The following is a 24,925-nucleotide window of genomic DNA, read 5'->3' as shown; positions in this document are numbered from 1 at the left end:
GCAGCGGCGTGATGGTGTGGCCCTGACCACACTGCCCCTGCGCGTTGGCGCCCCACGCGAACACCTGCGGTACAAGTAGGATTATGTGGCGTGTGAGTAGGGTTAGGTGGCGTACAAGTTTCATTTTCTGGCGTGTAAGTATGATTTGTGGCGTATAAATATGATTAAGTGGCGTATAAGTATGATTGTGTGGCGTATAAGTATGATTACTCGCGTATAAGTGGGATTACGAAAAATTATGATTATGTGGTAAAAAATTACGATTTTAAGGTGATAAATATGATTATGTGGCGTAAAAGTATGATTATGCGGTGAAAATCTCTGATTACGTGGCGTACAAGTATGATTATGAGGCAAATAAGTATGATTATAAGGCACAGAAGAAAGATTGTGCAGCATAGAAGTATGATTATGAACTACCGCCTGAGGTGTCATGAGATCCGATCCTTTAGCTAACACGTGGAATCGAATCGAATAATTGACCCATGAGAGTCGTGAGATTTTCATGAATTATCCCAATGTGTTTGTTTATCAAAATGGTGATAAATATTAATGACCTGGGAGTCGTGAGATTATCATCAATTATCCCAATGAGTTAATTATCAAACTGATAATAAATGCTAATAACCTTTGACTCGTGAGATTTTCATCAATTATCCTTATGTGTTTATTTACCAAAATGATAAATAATAATGACCTGTGAGTCGTGAGATTTTCATCAATTATCCCAATGAGTTAGTTATCAAACTGATGATAAATCTTAATAACCTGAGAGTCGTGAGAGAGCGCAAGCACATGCGAGTCTCCAGCCGCGATGTCCACGATGCGGTGAGGTTTGAGCTGCACGATGGGCCGCGGCACCAGGGTTTCTAAGATGCCCAGCCCCAGACACGGTCCGTTGCCCCACGACCACACCTGAAACCGGTCCCCAATGGGGTTGTGATAGTGAATACTGAAACCATTCCCCAATAGGGTTGTAAAAGTGAATACCGAAACCATTCCCCAATAGGGTTGTAGTAGTGAATAGGCAAATAAAGAAGACCCTAAGATGCCCAGCCCCAGACATGGTCCGTTGCCCCATGACCACACCTGAAACCGGTCCCCAATGGGGTTGTGATAGTGAATACCGAAACCATTCCCCAATAGGGTTGCAATAGTGAATACTGAAACCATTCCCCAATAGGGTTGCAATAGTGAATACTGAAACCATTCCCCAATAGGGTTGCAATAGTGAATACCGAAACCATTCCCCAATAGGGTTGTGATAGTGAATAGGCAAATAAAGAAGACCCAAGGGGTTGAGAGTAGAATAACAATATATAGTAATCGTGATGATAATTAGCTTAGCAAATAGTCTGCATAGAAAACTATAGAATTTTGTAACGAACATATCGCAATAGTAATTATGGAGCAGCAGTAAGTTTGGGTTGGGATTAATATAATATTATATAATTGTGATAAAGATATGATAACACAATGCATAATTATAAAAATGGCAATATTATTAAAATTAATATAATAACATTTGTAAACAATATGCTTGGCAAATAATCTGCTGGAAATACTATCGAGTTTGGTGATGAACAGGTAAGTGATATACCAATATAGCATCCGACATGTCGGAAATGTAAAAAAACGTTCATTAACTAAAAATTGAACTCTAGCATTGCTCTAGATAGAATATCACACATGTCAGGGAAGTTATAAAAACGCTCAACAAATAGACCACAAAACTAAGAAACTTTCCTTATTTAACGAGCCCGAAAACTTTCCAGCGTTATAGTAGTGCTGGAACATTTTTCGACTTACTGACATTTTCATTAAAAATGATGCTAAATATTTATGGAGCTTACAACAAAGACAAACAATAAATAAATCAGGACACAGATATTCACCTGGAACATTTTTCGACTTACTGACATTTTAATTAGAAATGATGCTAAATATTTAAGAAGCTAGCATCAGAGAAAATAATAATAATAAATAAATTAGGACAGATATTCACTTCGTTGGTAGAGGTGAGAGCAAGAGACACGTGGCTGCCGGTGGCGAGTTTAGTGATGGTGAGGCCCAGGAGGCCATCGATGGCCCGGGGGCGGTAAGATTTATTGCTGTCGCCGTGCCCTAGCTTCCCTTGATCGCCTGCACGCAGTGGAATAAGTGAGTCAGAGTGTCCAAATAGTGACAAGGTAAGATTTATTGCTGTCGCCGTGCCCCAGCTTCCCTTGATCGCCTGCACTCAATGAAATAAGTGAGTCACAGTGTCCAAATAGCGACACGGTAAGATTTATTGCTGTCGCCGTGTCCCAGCTTCCCTTGATCGCCTGCACTCAATGAAATAAGTGAGTCACAGTGTCCAAATAGTGACAATTTCTGCATGTAGCACTGATGGACCCTTTTTTTCTGGGCCAAAATGGATGGGCTTTCTGGACAAATGAAATCTCTCATCTCTTTGAGTGTGAGATTCAAACAGCGCAGTCGTTATTGATCACAGCATTTAATATAATGGAATTCTAGAATATAGGAAAGTTCATACGAACAATTGTGATGGATTATTAAAAGCTTTTAATGTATATCACCAATTATTGTTATTACAACTAAAAATTATTATCATTTGACATTATAGACATTTAGGACGAACCCAAAGCAAAGAAAATCAATATCTTATTATTATAAATTTAAAACATTAAAATATTATCCTACAGTCATAGAACTCACCGGAACCAAAGGAACAATTTATTATTATTATAAAAGATAAACATATAAATATTACACTACAGACACAGGACTCATCAGAACCAAAGGAACAATTTATTATTATTATTATAAGTTGAAAATATTGCACTATTGCATTAATGTTCTAAAATATTGTACTACTATATAAATCAAAAGCATTAAAATATTACATTACAGACACAGGACTTACCGGACCCAAAGGAACAATATATTATAATTATTATTATAAATTATAAACATCAAAATATTGCATTATAGTCATAGGACGCACCGGAATCAAAGGGACCAATATATTATAATTATTATAATTGTTACCGTAATAGTTAAAAATATCAAAACATTTCACTACAGACACAGGACGCACCGGACCCAAAAGTTCTAAACCAAGAGATTGAGGATAACAGACCGAGTCTGCCATAGTCTCCCTCGCCCCAGGTGTAGAGCTCGCCGTCACGCGTGACGCAGGCAGAGTGTCTGTAGCCTGCAGACACGCAGACAACCACACGCCCGCTCAGTGGGCCACCCACCAGACGTGGTACCTTCACCGTAACTGTGTTACCGTGACCCAGCTTCCCATAGTCACCTGCAAATTCAATTACTATGCATTATTAGAACATAATAACTTATATTTATGTTTAATATTACCCTAATATACATAACTACAATATTCATTTTATTACTCCCTTCATCGTGACCTAGCTTGCTATAGTCGCCTGCAAATTCAACTACTGTGCATTACTAGAATATAATAACTTATATTTATTTTTAACATTGCTATTATATCATGTTAATATTGCTAACACACATAATTACAATATTCATTTTAATACTATCTACATCTTGACTTGGCTTGCCGTAGTCGCCTGGAAATTTATTTTCGATGATATTATTAGATAAAAAAAATAATAATTCTAAATATAATGTTCACCGTAACCGTGTTACCGTGATCCAGCTTACCGTATTCGTTTACAAATTTATTTACTATGCTACAGTACACTATACTACTGTTTTTTTTATGTTAAGTATTGCCTAATATTATTTAGTTTACAGCCGATCAGACTAACGGTCTCATCAAGTGCAGACCTGACAGTTAAGCAGACTAACCGTCTCCCCACACTGTTAGAAAAATTACCGTTAACGGTATAACCGGCGTTTCAGTGGCCGGTCGGCACGTGAAAAGAAACACCGTGTCACCGTTTTTATTCTAATTTAACACTAGAAATCCGTAAAACATCGGATAGAATCGGCGAAACTGTTTATTTTCACGGGGCGACCGGCCACTAGAACGCCAGTGGGACCGTTTTTTCGCCGTTTTTTCTAACAGTGCACGTGCAGACCACACAGTTAAGCAGACTAACCGTCTCCCCACGTGCAGACCTTACAGTTAAGCAGACTAACCGTCTCCCCACGTGCAGACCGTACAGTTAAGCAGACTAACCGTCTCCCCACGTGTAGACCTTACAGTTAAGCAGACTAACCGTCTCCCCACGTGTAGACCTTACAGTTAAGCAGACTAACCGTCTCCCTACGTGCAGACCGTACAGTTAAGCAGACTCACCGTCTCCCTACGTGCAGACCGTACAGTTAAGCAGACTCACCGTCTCCCTACGTGCAGACCGTACAGTTAAGCAGACTAACCGTCTCCCCACGTGCAGACCGTACAGTTAAGCAGACTAACCGTCTCCCTATGTGCAGACCGTACAGTTAAGCAGACTCACCGTCTCCCTACGTGCAGACCGTACAGTTAAGCAGACTCACCGTCTCCCCACGTGCAGACCATACAGTTGAGCAGACTAACCGTCTCCCCACGTGCAGACCGTACAGTTAAGCAGACTCACCGTCTCCCTACGTGCAGACCGTACAGTAAAGCAGACTCACCGTCTCCCCACGTGCAGACCATACAGTTAAGCAGACTAACCGTCTCCCCACGTGCAGACCGTACAGTTAAGCAGACTAACCGTCTCCCCACACCGCCCCTTCACATCAGTTCGCGCTACCAGGGCCAGCTGCTGCTCCTGCCAATGAAAAGGCTGACTTAATTACACTACATTAGATAATCGAATTTTATTACACTACACTAAATAATCGAACTTAATTACACTATATTAAATAATCGCATTAGATTAAGTAAATTAAATACTCGCTGTGGATGGAGTAGATTACATAAATAATAAGTTATTTTATACGAGTCGCCTTCCATTCGCCCATTCAGGATAATTTAACATTTAATAAAAAAATGATGGATGTGAAATTTTTGAAAATGATTCAGTGTCTGAAGACAATAAGAGACACTAACAGCGTGGTGGCCGAGATTGAGAACGAGCACGTGGAGAAGATCCTCCACGAGTGACTGGCTGGCATGGCCACTGGCCTCCTGGGCGTCTTTGGCATGGCCACTGACATCGTGGGAGTCTTTGGCATGGCCTCCGGCATCGCGGGCGTCTTTGGCATGGCCTAATCCAGGACTAATATCCAGGGAATGGTTGGCATGCAGGTCACAAGTCTTCTCGTTCTCCGCAGCCTCAGAGCTCGCCAGGTTCGGGGCCACAAATGCGAACAAAGTTGAAGGCTTCGTGGGTTCGCCTTGTGTGGCCTCAGCGTTGGCCTCTTCAGGACGTTGGGATGAAGGAGAGACACCAAGCACCGCTGCCACGTGCTGCTGCTCCTTCAAGCTTACCAGTAGGATGCTCAGCTGCAAGCGCTGTCAAAAAAATGAAATACAATTTATGATGGAAATTCAACAGATAAAATGTGGTTTCAATTGAAAAAAAGCATTCTGGATATCGGGTCCTACAGCCCCTACATATCCCGACATGGTAAGTATCCTGAATAAAAAAAAACGACAGAGTTAGTAATAAAGATCTTCATCGGGCCACTTGGCGAGGTTTAGAAACTCCGATAACTTCTGCCATACCAACATAGTCGAGAACAACGGAAGGAATTATCATCAGTAATTATTACTATTAATTATTATTAGCAATGGTGTTGCAAATAGGAAGCAATGACCTGGCCCCTGGTGAGGAGCTTCCAGGCTTGAGGGCGTCGGGGGAGGAGGGCGCGCAGGAGCTGCAGACGGCGAGGCAGAGCAGGCAGCAGCAGAGGACAGCGCAGGGCTGTACACACACCCGCCTCTAGGGGGGCTGGTAGCGGCGTGTCGATCAGTCTGCATGGTAAACAAGGAATTTAGGGGAATAAACGAGAAATGTAGGGAAATAAAACGGGAAATTTAGGGGGGAAATGAGGAAATCAATGAAAAAACGAGGAATTTAAGAAAATAAAACCAGGAATTTAGGATAAAACGAGGAATTTAGGAAAATAAAACAAGAAATTTAGGGTAAAAGCTAGGAAATTAAGGAAAAAACTAGGAATTTAATAATATAAAATGAGGAATTTAGGATAAAACGAGGAATTTAGGGAAAAAACGAGGAATTTAAGAAAATAAAACAAGAAATTTAGGGCAAAAGCTAGGAAATTAAGGAAAAAACGAGGAATTTAAGAAAATAAAACTAGGAATTTAGGGGAAAAACGAGGAATTCAGGAAAGTAAAGCAAGAAATTTAGTGTAAAAGTTAGAAAATTAAAGAAAAAACGAGGAATTTAGGGGAAAAACCGAGGATCTCGGGAAAGTAAAACGAGGAATTTAGGAATAATCTTAGCGATAATTACCAGGCGTGTTAATAAGTATGAAAAAACACAGGATGAATTCAGAAATATGATAGCGGAACTTAGCAAGTTTATTGTCTGTGTGAGACAATAGACAGCAACAGGTAAAGACAGTCATAGTGAAAGTGCCAACAGATGCAGTATAACAGTATAACAACAGGTGCAGTATAACAAAATTACATATAACTGGAGGTTAAAATTTCGATCACGTTGCGATGCACAACGACAATCACGGCTTCAACTGAATAATCATAAAATTGACAGAGATTTATAATCACTAATATTGACAAGGAATAGACACACTTGTTGAGGAGCTGTCATATAGAAGCTAGTTATGTTTTAGTCTTAATGATAATAAGTTTATCACGGTGTTGGTCTTCATAAATTTAGTCATACATTTTATGACATCATGAATGACAGGTAATAATCTCACCTGTAGAGGAGCTGTCGTAGAAGCTAGTTTCATTTTAGACTGAATAATAATAAGTTCATCACAGACTTTGTCTTCATAAATGTAGTCCTATATTTGCTTTGGCATAAATCATGCAAGACACGTAATAATCCCACCTGTAGAGGAGCTGTCGTAGAAGCGATGCTTCAGAGCCGAGCAAGTGATGCGTCTTGCCGGCGGTGAGGGCGAGGGACAAGTGACTGTTGAGCAGCTGCAGCACCAGCGACACGAACTCCTGCTGTCTCCTGCGATTAACAACTTTTAATTAAATAGTTTAAAACAACCATCTAAAAACTTCAAAACTTGAAAGCCTTTAAAATTGTATAACCTTTACAATTTTAAAACCCTCAAAATTCTAAAACCTTTAAAATTTTAAAACCTTAAAATTGTAAAACCTTTCAAACTTTAAAACCTTTCAAATTTGATAACGTTTAAAATTATAAAACATTTAAAATTTTAAAAAATTAAAAAATTTAAAACCAGTAAAATCTTAAAACCTTAAAACTTGAGGACTTGACTGTCATTCAAATCTTTCTATCTTTAAAGCCTGAAAAACGTATAAAAGAGTATCACTCACTGGATGGAAGTGAAGGGAGGCTGAGGCTGAGGTAGAGGACCGAACTTGCAGTAGGTGCTCAGGAACGAACGCAGCAAGGAAAACGTGCTGCAGTCCAAGTCTACGCAGAACGGCCGGTGACAGGACATTAGGCGCCTGAAATGCAATGGAAATATTCATTGTTTTGATGAATACAAAGCTATTCTCCATTGAAGTTTGAATAAGAAATCATGAAGGAAGACAGCGCGGTAAATGTGATGCAGTCCAGGTCTACGCAGAACGGCCGATGGCAGGACATTAGACGCCTGAAATGCAAAGGAAATCTTCATTGTTTTGATAAATATAAAGCTAAGTTCAAATAAGAAATCATGAAGTAAGACAGGACGGTATCTGTGCTGCAGTCTAAATTTTGTGTTCGAAATGCAAGTTCATAGTGCGATAAATAACAGGCTCTTCTATATTGAAGCTTGAATAAGAACCACAAATCAGAGATGAGCGCAGAAAATAAAATGTGATGCAATTCAAATTTCAAGTTCATGATTCTATAAAAAAAGGCTTTTCGCTAATTATCGTCAGCATACAGAATTAAAAACAGAGATGAAACATTGGAATGTGGACCCAAAACTCACTATTCAACTATGCTAGTAAATAAAATTTTTTTTTCTTTCGTACATAGTACCAGTATAACTTCAAATCAATAATTAAAAGTTATCGTAAAAAGTCAAAGCTGAACTAGGGATGGACGGGATCACGACTTCTTGCTAAAAATGGAATTATAAAAACATTTTTCAAACAAATGCAATTAGGATCAAGTGAACTTTAAAAAAATAAACTTTTTAAACAGATGCACACCTTCTTTACCAAACGCAGTAAAGATGAGAAAAAATCTAATCAATTCACCTTTTTAAAAAGCAATTTTCTTATAAATTCACTTTTGTGTAACAAATTCACTTTTTAAACATACGCCTTTTTCTAAACAAATTCACCTTCTAAACATAAGCACTTTTGATCATATGCACTTTTCTAAACAAATTCAATACCTAAACAGATGCATTTTTTCTAACATGCACACTTTTTAAACACGCGCACTTTTCTAAAAAAATATAACTCAGTACTCACTGCAGTGAGTGACAGAGCGCATTTTCTCGTCGGCGAAAACGTGAAGTCACGGACGGACAGACAGACGGACGGTCATGGCGAGCACAATAGTATATTTTTCCCATAAATGAGAAAAGGCGCTGAAAAGCACTTGGCTAACAAAGGCCCTGTCAACCACGACAGTGGCGTGTGGGTAGGATTATGTGGCGTGTTAGTAGGGTTAGGTGGCGTGTGGGTAGGATTATGTGGCGTGTTAGTAGGGTTAGGTGGCGTGTGGGTAGGATTATGTGGCGTATGAGTAGGATTATGTGATTATGTGGCGTATGAGTAGGAATTTGAGATGTGTATGTAGGATTATGTGGAGTATGAGCAGGACCATGTGGCTTATAAGTATTATTTGGCGTAAAAGTATGATTATGTAGAGCTTAAGTATGATTTATTGGCGTAAAAGTATGATCATGTGGCTTATAAGTATGATTATGCGGTGAAAATCTATGATTACGTGCGTACAAGTATGATAATGAATGACCATCTGAGGTGTCATGAGATCATTTAGCTAAGAAATGTAATCCAGGAGTCGGATGGGAGTCCTCAGATTTCATCCTCTAGCCAACACGTGGAATGTAAATTCGAATAATGGACCCATGATAGCCGTGAGATTTTCATCAATTATCCCAATGTGTTTGTTATCAAACTGATGATAAATATTAATAACCTGAGAGTCGTGAGATTTTCATCAATTATCTCAATGTTTTAGCAAAATGATAAATATTAATAACCTTAGAGTCGTGAGATTTTTATCAATTATCCCAATGAGTTAGTTATCAAACTGATTATAAATAATAATAACCTGAGAGTCGTGAGAGAGCGCAAGCACATGCGAGTCTCCAGCCGCGATGTCCACGATGCGGTGAGGTTTGAGCTGCACGATGGGCCGCGGCACCAGGGTTTCTAAGATGCCCAGCCCCAGACACGGTCCGTTGCCCCACGACCACACCTGAAACCGGTCCCCAATGGGGTTGTGATAGTGAATACTGAAACCATTCCCCAATAGGGTTGCAATAGTGAATACTGAAACCNACGGTAAGATTTATTGCTGTCGCCGTGCCCCAGCTTCCCTTGATCGCCTGCACTCAATGAAATAAGTGAGTCAAAGTGTCCAAATAGTGACACGGTAAGATTTTTTGCTGTCGCCGTGCCCCAGCTTCCCTTGATCGCCTGCACTCAATGAAATAAGTGAGTCAAAGTGTCCAAATAGTGACACGGTAAGATTTATTGCTGTCGCCGTGCCCCAGCTTCCCTTGATCTCCTGCACTCAATGAAATAAGTGAGTCAGAGTGTCCAAATAGTGACACGGTAAGATTTTTTGCTGTCACCGTGCCCCAGCTTCCCTTGATCGCCTGCACTCAATGAAATTAATGGGTCAGAGTGTCTAAATAGCGACACACTTTCTGTATGTAGCACTGATGGGACCTTTTTTCCGGGCCAAAATGGGTGCGCTTTCTGGACGAATTAAATCTCTCATCTCTTTGAGTGCAAGATTCAAACAGCGCAATCGTTATTCACTGCAGCATTTAATATAATGGAATTCTGGAAGTTCGTACGAACAATGATGACGGATTATTAAAAGCTTCTAATGTACCGTATGTCAAACATGATTATTAACGTATAACTAAAAATTAATATTTTACAGCATTATAGGCAAATAGGACGCACCCAAACCAAAGGGACCAATATATTATTATTATTATTATTATTATAAATAAAAAATATTAAAATATTGCTTTATAGACACAAGAAAAAATATTAAAATATTGATTTATAGACACAAGATTCACCGAAACCAAAATATTATTATTATAATTTAAAAACATTAAAATATCGCATTACAGGGGAACAATATATTTTTATTATTATAAATGATAAACATAAAAATATTGCATTACAGGGGAACCATACATTATTATTATAAATTGAAAATATTAAAATATTGTATTACAGGGGAACCATACATTATTATTATAAATTAAAAACATTAAAATATCACACTACAGACACAGGACTCACCGGACCCAAATGACCAGACGGTTCGTCCGTCAGCAGACAGGGCGAGGGTGTGCGTGCTGCCACAGACGACGCTGCTGACGGCGCTGAGTCCTCTCACGGGCGTGGGGCCATACCTGCTGCAGCAGTCACCGTGCCCTGCACCAACATGTGTCGTCATTGTATGCTCGTTCTAATATACTCTTATATGAATTATACATGTTATAAACATTTTACATGTAGTATGAATTTAAGATGTAATAAACATTTTACATGTAGTGAGAATTTTACATGTAATATGAATTTTACATTTTACATGAATTTTACAGGTTATATAACTTTTACATGTTATATGAATTATACATGTTATATAATTTATACATGTTATATGAATTTTACATGTCATACATTTTACATGTTATACAAATTGTAGATGTTCTATATATTTTACATGGTATTAGAATTTTACACGTTATATAAAGTTTACATGTTATTAAATTTTACATGTTATGTGATAATATTTTATTGTTAGAATAGAGATTTGGAATCGACCCCTCCGTATTTTATTCTTCTATTCTTTAAATTTATAAACAACTAATGCATTGAATTCATGCTAATCGTAATAATTTTTTCGTTAGAAAAAATATTTAGCATCAGCAGTCTCCTTATTTCTTTTGGATTTTAAATATATATAAAACAAAGTGTGTATTAACTAAATACTAGTACTGATTATAATAAAATTTAGTTCTAAACCAAGAGATTGAGGATAACAGACCGAGTCTGCCATAGTCTCCCTCGCCCCAGTGATGAGGTTGGTGGTGAGGGCCAGCAGCCGGCAGCTCACATCGAACACTTGCTGCAAGTGACGCTGTAGCAGCGCTGCACTTCCACACTCCTGCACACACAATGATTTTCCCGTAAATAAATGATGCCAATTGAATAAATTACAATGATTTTTCCCATAAATAAATAATGCCAATTAAATACATTTCAATGTTTGTTCGAGGAGTTTGCCGTAGTTATGTTCCATTGCTCTCCGGGACACTGGCGGTTATGCTCATGAAACTGTTACATCCAAAATATTGTACAAGTATATTAAGAGATAAAGGAATTTCAATGCATTCTGAATCACAAGACAATCGTAGTTTTCATTACAACTGATAAATCTCGATTTGAAAAAGAAAATTAAGCAACTTTTTATATGTTCAAGACAATAACCATCTCAATCAAGAGAAAAAAGGAACGCACATGTAATAAGGAAACAACAGAATACATTCTTAATAAGAATACAAATAAAAAGGACGTAAATAAAAAAAATATAACTCAGTACTCACTGCAGTGAGTGACAGAGAGCACATTTTCTCGTCGACGAAAACGTGAAGTCACGGGCAAACAGACGGACATGACGAGTATACAATAGCGCCTTTTTAGCGCATTTTATCATTTATGGAAAAAGGCGCTATAGTGCTCGTCATGTCCGTCCGTCCGTCCGTCCGTGACCACGTTTTCGTCTACGAGGAAATGCGCTCTGTCACTCGCTGCAGTGAGAACTGAGTTATATTTTTTACATAAACGAGAAAATGCTCTACAAATGCAAATATTAATAAGAATCCAAAATATTGAGGACCAAAGTCTCGTAGGTAACACCAACCAGTCGCCTTCTGCTGCCGCCAGCCCTCCTCCAGGAGCGAGAACAGCAAGGCAAGACCAGCCTGGACACCGAGCTCCACAAGGGCGTCCGTGCCACTAACAGCGCCAGCCTTACTGCGTTCTGCAACTGTAGAACAGAGAATGTCAATTAATTGTGCAGTCAATAGTATCTGTTGTAAGATAATTGACACAACATAATTGATGAAAACAACATTTNCAGCAGACAGGGCGAGGGTGTGCGTGCTGCCACAGACGACGCTGCTGACGGCGCTGAGACCTCTCACGGGCGTGGGGCCATACCTGCTGCAGCAGTCACCGTGTCCTGTACCATCAGTGCATGGTCATGTTAGTGTATACTTATATAATATATATAATATCATATATAACATTGGCCTGCTATAACAATGTATACCTGCTGCAGCAGTCACCGTGTCCTGCACCAACATGTGTCGTCAATTCATCATTGTTTGGTCATGTTAGTCTACTCGTATATGAATTTTACATGTTATCTACATTTTACATGTTATATGTATTTTACATGTTATATACATTTTACATGTTATATACATTTTACATGTTATAATAAGTTATATGAATTTTACACGTTATATACATTTTACTTGTAGTATGAATTTTACATGTTAAATAAATTTTACATCTTATATGAATTTTCAATGTTATTTCAATTTTACATGTTATTAAATTGTACATGTTATGTGATAATATTTTATCGTTCTAATCGAGATTTGAGATCGATCACCTCTGTTATTTTATTCTTCTTGACTTTGAATTCATTGAACAGCGAATGCACTAAATATGTAGGTTTACATACCGATCATAATACTTGTTCATTAGAAAAAATATTTAGCAGCAGCAGTCTCGTTATTTTATTCTTCTGTACTTTAAATATATAACACAAGGTGTGTACGAACTACATATTAATATTGATTATAATTAACGTTCGTTCTAATTTATTCTTCTGTAGGTAATTTAAATATTCAACACAAGGTAAATTTTACTAACTATACATAGTAATACTGATTATAATGAATTTTCGTTCTAATTTATTCTTCTGTACTTTAACCACCAAATGTCAACTAATGTCGTATTTTAATAAGTTTAAGCACGACAATCAGGAGCGTTGTAAAAATATTTAACACAGGGTGTGTACTAACTATATATTAATACTGATTATGAAGTTTTCGTTCTAAACCAAGAGATTGAGGATAACAGACCGAGTCTGCCATAGTCTCCCTCGCCCCAGGTGTAGAGCTCGCCGTCACGCGTGACGCAGGCAGAGTGTCTGTAGCCTGCAGACACGCAGACAACCACACGCCCGCTCAGTGGGCCACCCACCAGACGTGGTACCTTCACCGTAACTGTGTTACCGTGACCCAGCTTCCCATAGTCACCTGCAAATTCAATTACTATGCATTATTAGAACATAATAACTTATATTTATGTTTAATATTACCCTAATATACATAACTACAATATTCATTTTATTACTCCCTTCATCGTGACCTAGCTTGCTATAGTCGCCTGCAAATTCAACTACTGTGCATTACTAGAATATAATAACTTATATTTATTTTTAACATTGCTATTATATCATGTTAATATTGCTAACACACATAATTACAATATTCATTTTAATACTATCTACATCTTGACTTGGCTTGCCGTAGTCGCCTGGAAATTTATTTTCGATGATATTATTAGATAAAAAAAATAATAATTCTAAATATAATGTTCACCGTAACCGTGTTACCGTGATCCAGCTTACCGTATTCGTTTACAAATTTATTTACTATGCTACAGTACACTATACTACTGTTTTTTTTATGTTAAGTATTGCCTAATATTATTTAGTTTACAGCCGATCAGACTAACGGTCTCATCAAGTGCAGACCTGACAGTTAAGCAGACTAACCGTCTCCCCACACTGTTAGAAAAATTACCGTTAACGGTATAACCGGCGTTTCAGTGGCCGGTCGGCACGTGAAAAGAAACACCGTGTCACCGTTTTTATTCTAATTTAACACTAGAAATCCGTAAAACATCGGATAGAATCGGCGAAACTGTTTATTTTCACGGGGCGACCGGCCACTAGAACGCCAGTGGGACCGTTTTTTCGCCGTTTTTTCTAACAGTGCACGTGCAGACCACACAGTTAAGCAGACTAACCGTCTCCCCACGTGCAGACCTTACAGTTAAGCAGACTAACCGTCTCCCCACGTGCAGACCTTACAGTTAAGCAGACTAACCGTCTCCCCACGTGCAGACCGTACAGTTAAGCAGACTAACCGTCTCCCCAGGAATAGACCGCCCCGTCCTTGGACAGGGCGAGCGTGTGCCCATCGCTGCCGTTGCTTGAAGACACTGATGCTATCTTGGCGTGGTCTGGGAAGACCAAGGGTCGCGGTGTGGTCTGGTTATTTGAGTCACCAAGACCTAGTCTGCCATAGCTGCCCTTACCACACGCCTGCACCTGGCCGGTCTCCCCCACCAGGAACGTGCAGTAGTGCCCTGCCTCTGCCTGTAGGAGGAAGGGGTGTGAGGAGTGCAAATGAGCAGCAATTCAGCTCACTTTTTAGCGCATTTTCTCATTTATGGAAAAAATGCACTATTGTGCTCGCCATGTCCGTCCGTGATTTCGCGTTTTCGTGGAGGAGAAAATGCGCTCTCTGTCACTCACTGCAGTGAGTATCGTACTGAGTTATATTTTTTAATTAAGAGGTCCTCTTCCTTCCTTTCAAATAGGGTCAAAAATTCAAATTAATTCAATTTATGTGTATTGAAAATATAAAATGAAACGAATTTATTATTTTACAAATACTTGAGGTTTACCTGCTTGATTGTTCCAAATGCGGAGGTGAGTTTAGGCTGAATAACTTTTTCGTGGTTCCCCTCGGCGAGCTGGTGAGAGGAGTTGCTGCCCCACACATACACTACCATTTCCCCATCAGTATTCATTTTGCCATCACTATTCATTTCCCCATCAGTATTCATTTTGCTATCAGTATTCATGCCACGGGCCGAGGTTGAGCTCTCAGTATCCACGTCGGAGAGGGACACGTTTCTTAAGCTAGACGAACAAACGGAGGATCTGTAACGTCGTATTTCACTTCTACGTTTTAGGCCAGTCCAAGCTTCAGCCATTGAGCTGAAGCTTGGTAATTCCACTGCAAGATAAGCCGCGACCTCTTCCTCTAATGTGTAAGCTCTCGAGTCTTCAAGAGCTTGTGATGGTCCAGAGTCTTCAAGAGCTCGTGATGGTCCAGAGTCTTCAAGAGCCTGTGATGGTCCTGAGTTTTCGAGAGCTTGCCATTCTTCTGAGTCTGCAAGAGGCTGTGATGCTCCTGAGTCCAGAAGACATTGAGATGCTCTCGCGTCTGCAAGAGCTTCTCTGGAGTCCATGCAGACACTGATGGTTGGAGCCTGGGTTGGAACCATGGAGTCATCGGATGTGTCACTGCAATGAGGAGCTTTATCCTGAATTATGATCCCGCTTTCGTCGACTGCAGAATTTCCTGTCTTAGTCACTGCCGAGTTTGAGGGAACTTCTACGGTCTCTTCGCAGCAAGCGGCAGTGTATTCCACTGTAAGATATGACAAGACGCGTTACATACATGATGAGGAGACCCAACATAAACGTGAAAAATTCCATGAGATTACGAGAAAACAGATTACGAGAAAACATATGAAGTCGCTAACATATTCAATGTGAAAACAATCCAACAGCTCTTAATACAACAGAGGTCGTACTATCAATACTCGCTCAGGAATACCTAACTGACAATTTATCGTCTGTGATTGGTGGGTCAAGCCTGGAAAGACATCATTGATTGGCTGATGTAGTAACGAACTCATAACTATTTTGTACAGTAAGGCCCCATAACTCTAGCAAAGCCTAACTGTGATGGCTGGCTGTCAGCACCCTCGGCTGGGCCACTAATGTGGGGCCAAACACGGTGCCACAACATTAGTTAGATCACCAACATGCTCAGCTACAAAGTAACCATAGTGGTGTTAAGAATTCTGCCCCGGAATACATCATTTAAAGCTTTTATTGATAACTACAGTGAAATAAGTTCTCAAAACAAAATACACTGTTACACAACACGTTTAAACTAAAGTGAGATGTTTTGCAAGCGTAAAAAATCGCTAAATTAAATCAAAATTTGACACCAACAGTCGTATATTTTGTAGGTTTTACAATCGATAAATTGCATCTAAAATCTACCAAAATAATTCAAAAATCCAGTAGACTGGCTGAAAACATAAAGTATTTTTGGAAAGTCGTTAATGAATAAAAATATAATAATATATATTATAAATAATAAATAATACTCACATGATAGGGCGCAGATTCGTTGCATAAGCATCATGGCAGCTTCATGTAGCGATAACAGCTCGTCTTCTTTCTGTTGACTCTTGGATAACAGGAGTGACAGCAGCTTCGAGGATCTACCATCTGTTGACTCGTGTTTAGCAGTCTCTGCAGCAACAGAAGTTTGGGCAGAAGTTTCTGGTTGAGTGGGGCTTTGTAGAGATACAACAGGTGTTTTTGATTTATCAGAGCAGGTTTTATTATCATAACCAGTTGCTCTGTTCAAATGGAGATTAATTTCAGCTTGATTGTGACCTGCAGGTTTATGTTGTGACACGGAAGCCAGATGTTTAACAGCTTGTTGAATGAGATAGCTGGAATATCCTTCTCCACCAGCTGTATAAGCAGCACCTAGTCCCTCATTTGGGTCTCTTCTAAGACGATTTACTTGCGACACCGCGGCAGCTGCAAACTTCTGAACATCAAAAGATGTTCCTGACGATGTAGAAGGCTCGTGTCGGTTGTCAGTCGCTGCAGAATAGGAAGCAGCAGCGGCCGCCACCTCTTCTGCAGCGTTCACAGTCTCCGTAGGTTTGTGATCTGTAGTTTTATGCTTCGGTACTGAGCCTACGGAGTCTATGAAGGAAATGGCATCTTCCAGAAATGCACGGTTGATTGTTGTGGCTCTGCAAGAAAATGTTTATAGCTTAAGAATAAGATTGCTGAGTTATATTTAAAAACCACAATAAAATTAACGACTATGTTTATAGCTTAGAACAGCAGAGCTCTACTTTGTCGTCACAACAATAACACTAATGATTTTATCATAAAACTACAAAGTTCCAGTTTGTCATAACCATAAAACAACAGCACTAATTCATTTAGCATAAAACTACCAAGTTCTAGTTTGTCATAACCATAAAACAACAGCGCAAATTCATTTAGCATAAAACTACCAAGTTCTAGTTTATCATAACCATAAAACAACAGCGCTAATTAATTTAGCATAAAACTGCAAAGTTCTATTTTGTCATAACCATACAACAACAGCGTTCATTCATTTAGCATAAAACTGCGAAGTTCTAGTTTGTCATGACCATAAAACAACAGCGCTAATTTGTTTAACATAAAACTACGAAGTTCTAGTTTGTCATAACCATAAAACAACAGCGCTAATTTGTTTAGCATAAAACTACAAAGTTCTAGTTTTTAATAACCATAAAACAACAGCGTTCATTCATTTAGCGTAAAACTACAAAGATCTAGCTATTCATCATCAGTAAATCAACAGCGGTTGTGTTGGCAAGAAGCTCTAACCCTTGTTGTTGATGTGCTGGGGAAGGTGTGAGCGCAAGATGCATCCAATGCAGCAAGTAACGCAGCGATCCTCTCTGCAGGGCTATGCTGGTCTCTTATACACATCTAGATGTGTANGACAATAGAATGCGAGCAGTTCAGCACTCAGACGACGACCTGTGCACATGTTGTCAAATATCAGTAATTTATTCATTATTTATGTAATAGAAGACAATAGAATGCCAGTAGTTCAGCACTCAGACGACGACCTGCGCACATGTTGTCAGATATGAATAATTTATTCATTATTTATGTGATAGAAGACAATAGAATGCGAGCAGTTCAGCACTCAGACGACGACCTGCGCAGATGTTGTCAAATATCAGTAATTTATTCATTATTTATGCGATAGAAGACAATAGAATGCGAGCAGTTCAGCACTCAGACGACGACCTGTGCACATGTTGTCAAATATCAGTAATTTATTCATTATTTATGTGATAGAAGACAATAGAATGCGAGCAGTTCAGCACTCAGACGACGACCTGTGCACATGTTGTCAAATATCAGTAATTTATTCATTATTTATGTAATAGAAGACAATAGAATGCGAGCAGTTCAGCACTCAGACGACGACCTGTGCACATGTTGTCAAATATCAGTAATTTATTCATTATTTATGTAATAGAAGACAATAGAATGCGAGCAGTTCAGCACNAGTCAATGAATGAAAATCTGTGGGTGAATTGGAAATGAATGAGTCAATGAATGAAAATCGCTGAATGAATGAGTCAATGAATGAAAATCTGTGGGTGAATTGGAAATGAATGAGTCAATGAATGAAAATCGCTGAATGAATGAGTCAATGAATGAAAATCTGTGGGTGAATTGGAAATGAATGAGTCAATGAATGAAAATCGCTGAATGAATGAGTCAATGAATGAAAATCTGTGGGTGAATTGGAAATGAATGAGTCAATGAATGAAAATCGCTGAATGAATGAGTCAATGAATGAAAATCTGTGGGTGAATTGGAAATGAATGAGTCAATGAATGAAAATCGCTGAATAAATGAGTCAATGAATGAAAATCTGAGGGTGAATTGGAAATGAACGAGTCAATGAATGAAAATCTGTGGGTGAATTGGAAATGAATGAGCCAATGGATGGAAATTGAAGGATGAATAGGAAATGAATGATTCAATGAATGGAAATCGGCGAATAAATATGAAATGAACGAGTCAATAGAAAAGGGTTATGAAATTAAATGGGGGTGTGTCAATGGAAATTTTTCAATAAGTTGGGTGAGGGGAAGTGTATGTAAATGAGAGAATGCATTGAAATGAGTACATTAATAGAAATAAATCAATACATGAAACTATAAAAGTATACCAGTTAACAAATATAAATGAGTGGCATAATGGAAATGGATAAATGAATGGGAATGGCTGGATAAATGATCGATCTAAAGCAAGGAGACAAGGATAATAGTAATACAGCACCCGGAACACAATCTACACATGTTCCTCAAGTAAGGTGATTATACAAATTGATGAGGAAAGAAAAAATGCTAATGTAATGACTGACAAGGTAATAAAATGTTATAAATAAAATATATATTTGCATATATTATACTATATATTATATTAAATGAATATAAAAAAAACATTATGAGTAATTGGGTCAATTCTTTACATTATTCAGTGGAAAAAGAATCAGTTAACTAACGACCAAGTNCTGCGATGATGGCATTCTGGAGCCTGAATTATACACATTAGAGCTGGTGATGCGGGCAGCAGGTAGCGACGCAGGGTCTATGCAGCCTGCGAATGAGCCCGCAGGGCGGGTCGAGGAGCCCACATCATCAGGGGATGAACTCTGATGATTCTAAGTACAGAAAACGAATCAAAACATTAAAATTGTTCTTAGCATCATGCTAAATGAATCAAAATATAAAAATTATTCTTAGCATCATCCTAAATGAATCAGAATATAAAAGTTATTCTTAGCATTATCCTAAATGAATCAAATAGAAAATTGTTTTTAGCATCGTCCTAAATGAATCAAATAGAAAATTGTTTTTAGCATCGTCCTAAATGAATCAAACATGAAAATTGTTCTTAGCATCGTCCTAAATGAATCAAAAAGAAAATTGTTTTTAGCATCACCCTAAATGAATCAAAACCTGAAAATTATTCTTAGCATCGTCCTAATGAATTAAAACATGAAAATTGTTCTTAGCATCATCCTAAATTAATCAAATCATGAAAATTATTGCTAACTATTCTTATTTTAAGATGGAAAAATGTCACAATAAAAGTTATTTCACTTAGTTCCAAAGTTCCATATCGGCACATATTACTTTGTAACTATGAAGATAGTTATACTGCATAGAACCAGAGTGTGAAGCATCTTAGATAACCAGATACACTCAGGATATTGAATGGGTTATATTGTCCAAATAGAAACACACTCTCTTACCACCATCACAAGCAGAAAGCACATTTAGCTCTGATATGCTCATTTTGCCAGGCTAAACAGGATGACCCATGTAATAGCAAAAAGTGTATTGCATTTTGGACAAAGTTTCACTCATTTTTTTGAGGGTACATAATACATAATGAACAAATTGGCTGTGTAATTTTAGGACTCACTGCAATAGGCAGATCAGGAGCGTGGTAGACCCGAGCTAAAGCATGGAAATATCTCTGAAGCAACAGTAGCCTCTTATGCAGCAGTGTAGAGAAATGTGGCTTGGCAGAAGATGACCTGATCATAGCAGATATTAATTAAAATATGATAAACTACTAAAAGAGATAAAATATTGTGCAGTTTACCAGTGAGGCACTAGCTTGCAAATTATTGGAACATATGTTAACATCTGTATGGGTGGTCATTGATTTATTGAAGAGCATCACATACATAAGAAAATGAAAATATATAAAAATGTATTACAATTCTAGAAGAACAATAAACCATGAATGATATATGTATAAAATGAGCATTAAAAATCTGTTTTCAATAGGAAAATCTCTCTTCCTTAAGAGAATTTATAAGTAAATGAAATAATTAGGTAACCTGACCATTGCAAGTGGTAAATTTTAAAAGAATACAATATTGAATCTGATTTTTAAATAATCTCTCTACCTCAAGTAAATTGGTATATAAGAAGTAAAATAAATTGGTTACCTTGCCATTTGTCCCTGAGCAGCAAGCAAGGTATCTACATGATGAAGTTGCTGTGCAGCAGACGGTGGTTTAGGCTCATAGTCTGGCAGTGAAGAATTTGCCAGCACAAGGCTGTTGTAGCCTCCTTGCAGGAGAACTTGCACTTCCTGTTGAGAACAATAGATGAAAATGGAGGATATATGATATGTTACAACTAAAAAATATAAGGCAGTCTTATCTTGAGCTAATCCGTAAAGATGTTGACCGATCAGGGAATTTATACTTAAGTCCAAATGAATAATAATTTTTAAAAATTTATATTAACCAAAACAAGTATTTTAGAAAGAAAAAATTGTCACAAGAAATCAGTTGACAAATTTCAAATTTCTTATGTGTCTAGCTGCCAGGTTTGTTGAGCTTTGAAACCATGTTTAAACCTGATAAATGAGCTTATTAATTATTTTTACTTATTATTAACTATTAATCTTAACTAACCTTATTAGCAAGAAGTCTCTCGTAGAGGGGCAGAGTTGTCTCTCTGAGCACAACAGCTTGGCTGGCCTCCTTAAGCCAAATGTTGTTGAGATATTCACCCCATTTGAGTCTGACATTTTGCGGATAGAGGGGAAGAGTAGGGGGTGGGGGATTTGGAGAAAATTGGGGATGAAGAGGCAAAGAAGGAGACTCTGTGCACTCTTTGCACTGCCTCATCTTGCAATTGGTAATTTAGATTGATTCATGTGAGCAAATTAAACATTTGGCATTCTGAAAATTTGAAAATAATTTTAATCTCTTTCAAAAATGTGACTCTCCATTTGCCAAGTATTTAAAAGCTATGAAAGTGCAGAGTAAATTCATCATATCTATCTTGGTATTCAACTCACTTTTATATCATTGGTGAACTTGTGATTCAAGCAGACAAATAATATATACAAGTAGTCCAGTTGCCACTGCACTTCAGGCACATTCCAGGCAGTTTAATACTGCCAAGTTGTATTTAAGCATCTTTCTGACTGACACACTGATGACAGTCAACTTCAAAACTCACTACCTACCATCAAACGGGGTAATAAGGAACGGGCGGGGTAAATCAGAATGAGCATCTCCCATTTTGTAGAAATGTTGTAGCAGCTAAACTAATCAAAATATTGCAAAACTAAAAATAGTGGCATAAACTTCAACATTTTTACTATCTATTACGTATAAAGCTAATTAAGAAATAATACATTTACTATCACTAAAAAACTCCTGAAAAAAGTGTGAAAAGTGCAATTTTGGAAAAGTACCTCTACTAAGGTAAGGTCTGGAGCAAAAAAAAAATATTTGCCATATTAAAAATTTATTTAAAAAAATAGCAGTCCTCTACAGTCTACTCACTTGATGAATGTGATAGGTTTAGGGTTTTTTAGTTATTCATGGTATAGATGCTACAGGCTTGTTAGTGATTTTGGTCCTGTCTTACCAACTTACCCCATCTGACCATAAGTTTATGCTCATTGTTCAATGTTCATGCATTTTAAAAAAGCAGCCAGGCATAGTGACAAACCAGAGATTTTTTAGAATCAGTTCATTTTTCATTTCCTCATTTACGTAAGATTTAAACCAATTTCTTATGTATGATAAGGCTGGTATCCAGGATACTTTCCTGGTCTACTTATAGGACTCGAAAATGAACTTGATGGAGAGTCTAAAAAAGTCTCTGCTTTGCCACTATGCAGCCAGGCCTTTTTCTTGGCTATTTTAACTATCATTCATAAGAATCCCATCCAGTAGTCATGTCTTATCTTTTGTCTACAACTGTAAGGCAAAATGACAAACCATAAATTTTTTAGAATTAGTTAATTTTCAATTTCCTCCTGACCTCCTTTACTCAACTTACTCAAGATTTGAACCAATTTCTTATGTATGATACCTAATGCTGTCGTCAATGATATTTTACTGGTCTACTTAGCAGTGTGGAATTCTGTATAGGTAATATATTCTCATGTCAATATAAGAAAACGTATCGAAATACCAACCCTACCACCGCGTTACACCACCTTCTGCCAAGTAGATATATTCCATACTAGAGTTTATGCTCATTGTTCAATGTTCATGCATTTTAAAAAAGCAGCCCGGCTTTTTTCTTGACTATTTCAACTATTATTCATAAGAATCCCATCCAGAAGTCATGTCTTATCTTTTGTCTACTACTGTAAGGCAAAATGACAAACCATAAATTTTTTAGAATTGGTTAATTTTCAATTTCCTCCTGACCTCCTCTACCATAGTGGCAAACCAAACTCCAAAGATTTTTTAGAATCAGTTTATTTTTAATTTCCTCATTTATTCAAGATTTAAACCAGTTTCTTATGAATGATAATGCTGGTATCCATGATACTTTGCTCTTGCTGGTCTACTTATAGGACTCAAAAATGAACTTGAGGCCCTGTGGAAGTGTGGATGTACTGCGCCCTGCAGCACTGCACTACTGGCGCCAACTGCCAGTGCCAGTCTGCCAGACAGTTGGACTTGGACAATGGACACATATAAATTTTTTGTTTTATAGCTATGCATTTTACATTACATTACTCTTGCATTTGCATAATCCAATTTCCAAACTCCGCCGCCACGCATAGTGGCAAAACAGGGAGTTTTTTAGACTCATCCTCAAGTTCTTTTTTGAGTCCTACTTTCCTACTCCTATCCTATTGCTCCTGTAAGTAGGCAAGCAAGGTCTGCAAAGTATCATGGATACTACTACCAGGCCCAAGTGGAAATTTCACTAGGTACCCCTACCGTCCTACGGCCGGGCGGCCCTACACGCCGACAGACGTACTAAATTTTTCGTACATGCGTCGCTGCAGCCTGCACCGGTGAGTGGTGACCGCTGCAGGCCGCCAGGCGCAGCACGCTGAGCACGGGCACGGCAACAGGCCAAGCTCTAACTGATGAAAAAAAGAGTCGCACAATCAACGATCAATTTAATTTCCCTACAAATTTTATTAGTTGTGCAAAGTTAGTAGCGGTTTAATCTCTGTGCAGTGCGTATTAGAAATCGGGATAAGTGTAACGCGGCCGACCGCCGCTAAGCCTGAAGTAAAGGCTCTAGTAAAAAGTGACAGGAGGCACTCGTTGAAAACCGGACCGAGCCGTTCCTACATATTTCATTACGTTCAGAAAAATGTTAAATTTTTCAACCAAATACTAAACGCATGGTTAAACTAGTACTTCACTAGTACACTAGTACATGACTAAACGAGCACAGGACTCAAAAATAATTACCAACCAACCACCTTTGATGTTGCCGTAATATCGTAGATGATTGAAAAATTCATTTATTCATTTAATCTAAAGTTTTCCAGTTCGCTAATTAATGAACCCATGAATGAACCAATATCGAATTAAGCATGACAAAATAGGACGAAGGTCACGTATAACGCAAATTAATTCACGTAGTCAAGAATAATAAGTTATCAGAAGGTGGTAAAAGATAAAAATTGCTCGCTCGCAGTAGTTGCAATAAATGAATATTATTAGCAAATGGGAGAAGGATAGAACGAAGGAGAGACAGGTTGACAGCAGTGGAAACGAAGGCACTCGAAACAGAGGTCGCCTACAGGAGACGTCGGCCACCCTTACTAGATCAAAACCATAGAAGTAGGGAACTTTCTTCGCATAATCCAACCATACAATTCGGAATTAACAGTTCAGTACCATTGATCTCCATGTACTGAGCACATAAATAATGCCCCTAGGAAGACAGAGAGTTTATCACGCTTGACGAATCGATACTACAATACGAAGAAATTAATCGATTGTGATATGGGATAAAATCCAAGATTATGATCATCGACAGGTATTCAGGCTAATGCATCATCAGGTTCTAGACAGTAGCCAGAAATAAAACTCATATGTGTGCATGTGAAAATATATTTACAGTACCTATCTATCA

The 24,925-nt window shown here is 38.1% G+C and overlaps 1 protein-coding gene and 1 long non-coding RNA gene across 2 annotated transcripts; both read right to left on the bottom strand.

Moving 5' to 3' along the window:
* Positions 1–20: 20 nt before the first annotated feature.
* LOC125178751 lies at positions 21–2,134 on the bottom strand. The gene is made up of 3 exons (XR_007157006.1): positions 2,006–2,134; positions 769–915; positions 21–64 (listed from the first exon to the last, which is right to left on the bottom strand). It is a non-coding gene; the product is annotated as an uncharacterized LOC125178751 (long non-coding RNA).
* Positions 2,135–5,190: 3,056 nt separating this feature from the next.
* LOC125178750 lies at positions 5,191–21,757 on the bottom strand. Its single transcript, XM_047883254.1, has 20 exons — positions 21,487–21,757; positions 21,013–21,158; positions 20,478–20,592; positions 19,552–19,710; positions 17,847–17,938; positions 16,554–17,215; positions 15,047–15,798; positions 14,504–14,735; positions 13,432–13,608; positions 12,447–12,518; positions 12,198–12,323; positions 11,322–11,441; positions 10,571–10,705; positions 9,766–9,812; positions 9,334–9,500; positions 7,427–7,561; positions 6,966–7,094; positions 5,743–5,899; positions 5,236–5,437; positions 5,191–5,201 (listed from the first exon to the last, which is right to left on the bottom strand). Exons 1-20 carry the CDS (start codon positions 21,700–21,702, stop codon positions 5,191–5,193), a joined length of 3,852 nt encoding a protein of 1,283 aa, XP_047739210.1. The 5' UTR covers positions 21,703–21,757.
* Positions 21,758–24,925: the final 3,168 nt, after the last annotated feature.

The sequence above is a fragment of the Hyalella azteca genome, unplaced genomic scaffold, assembly GCF_000764305.2.
Source record: "Hyalella azteca isolate HAZT.00-mixed unplaced genomic scaffold, Hazt_2.0.2 contig12391, whole genome shotgun sequence".
In the NCBI taxonomy this organism is placed as follows: Eukaryota; Metazoa; Arthropoda; class Malacostraca; order Amphipoda; family Hyalellidae; genus Hyalella; species Hyalella azteca.
The sequence above is the reverse complement of the archived record's forward strand: the minus strand, read 5'-3'. Positions and strand labels throughout refer to the sequence as shown.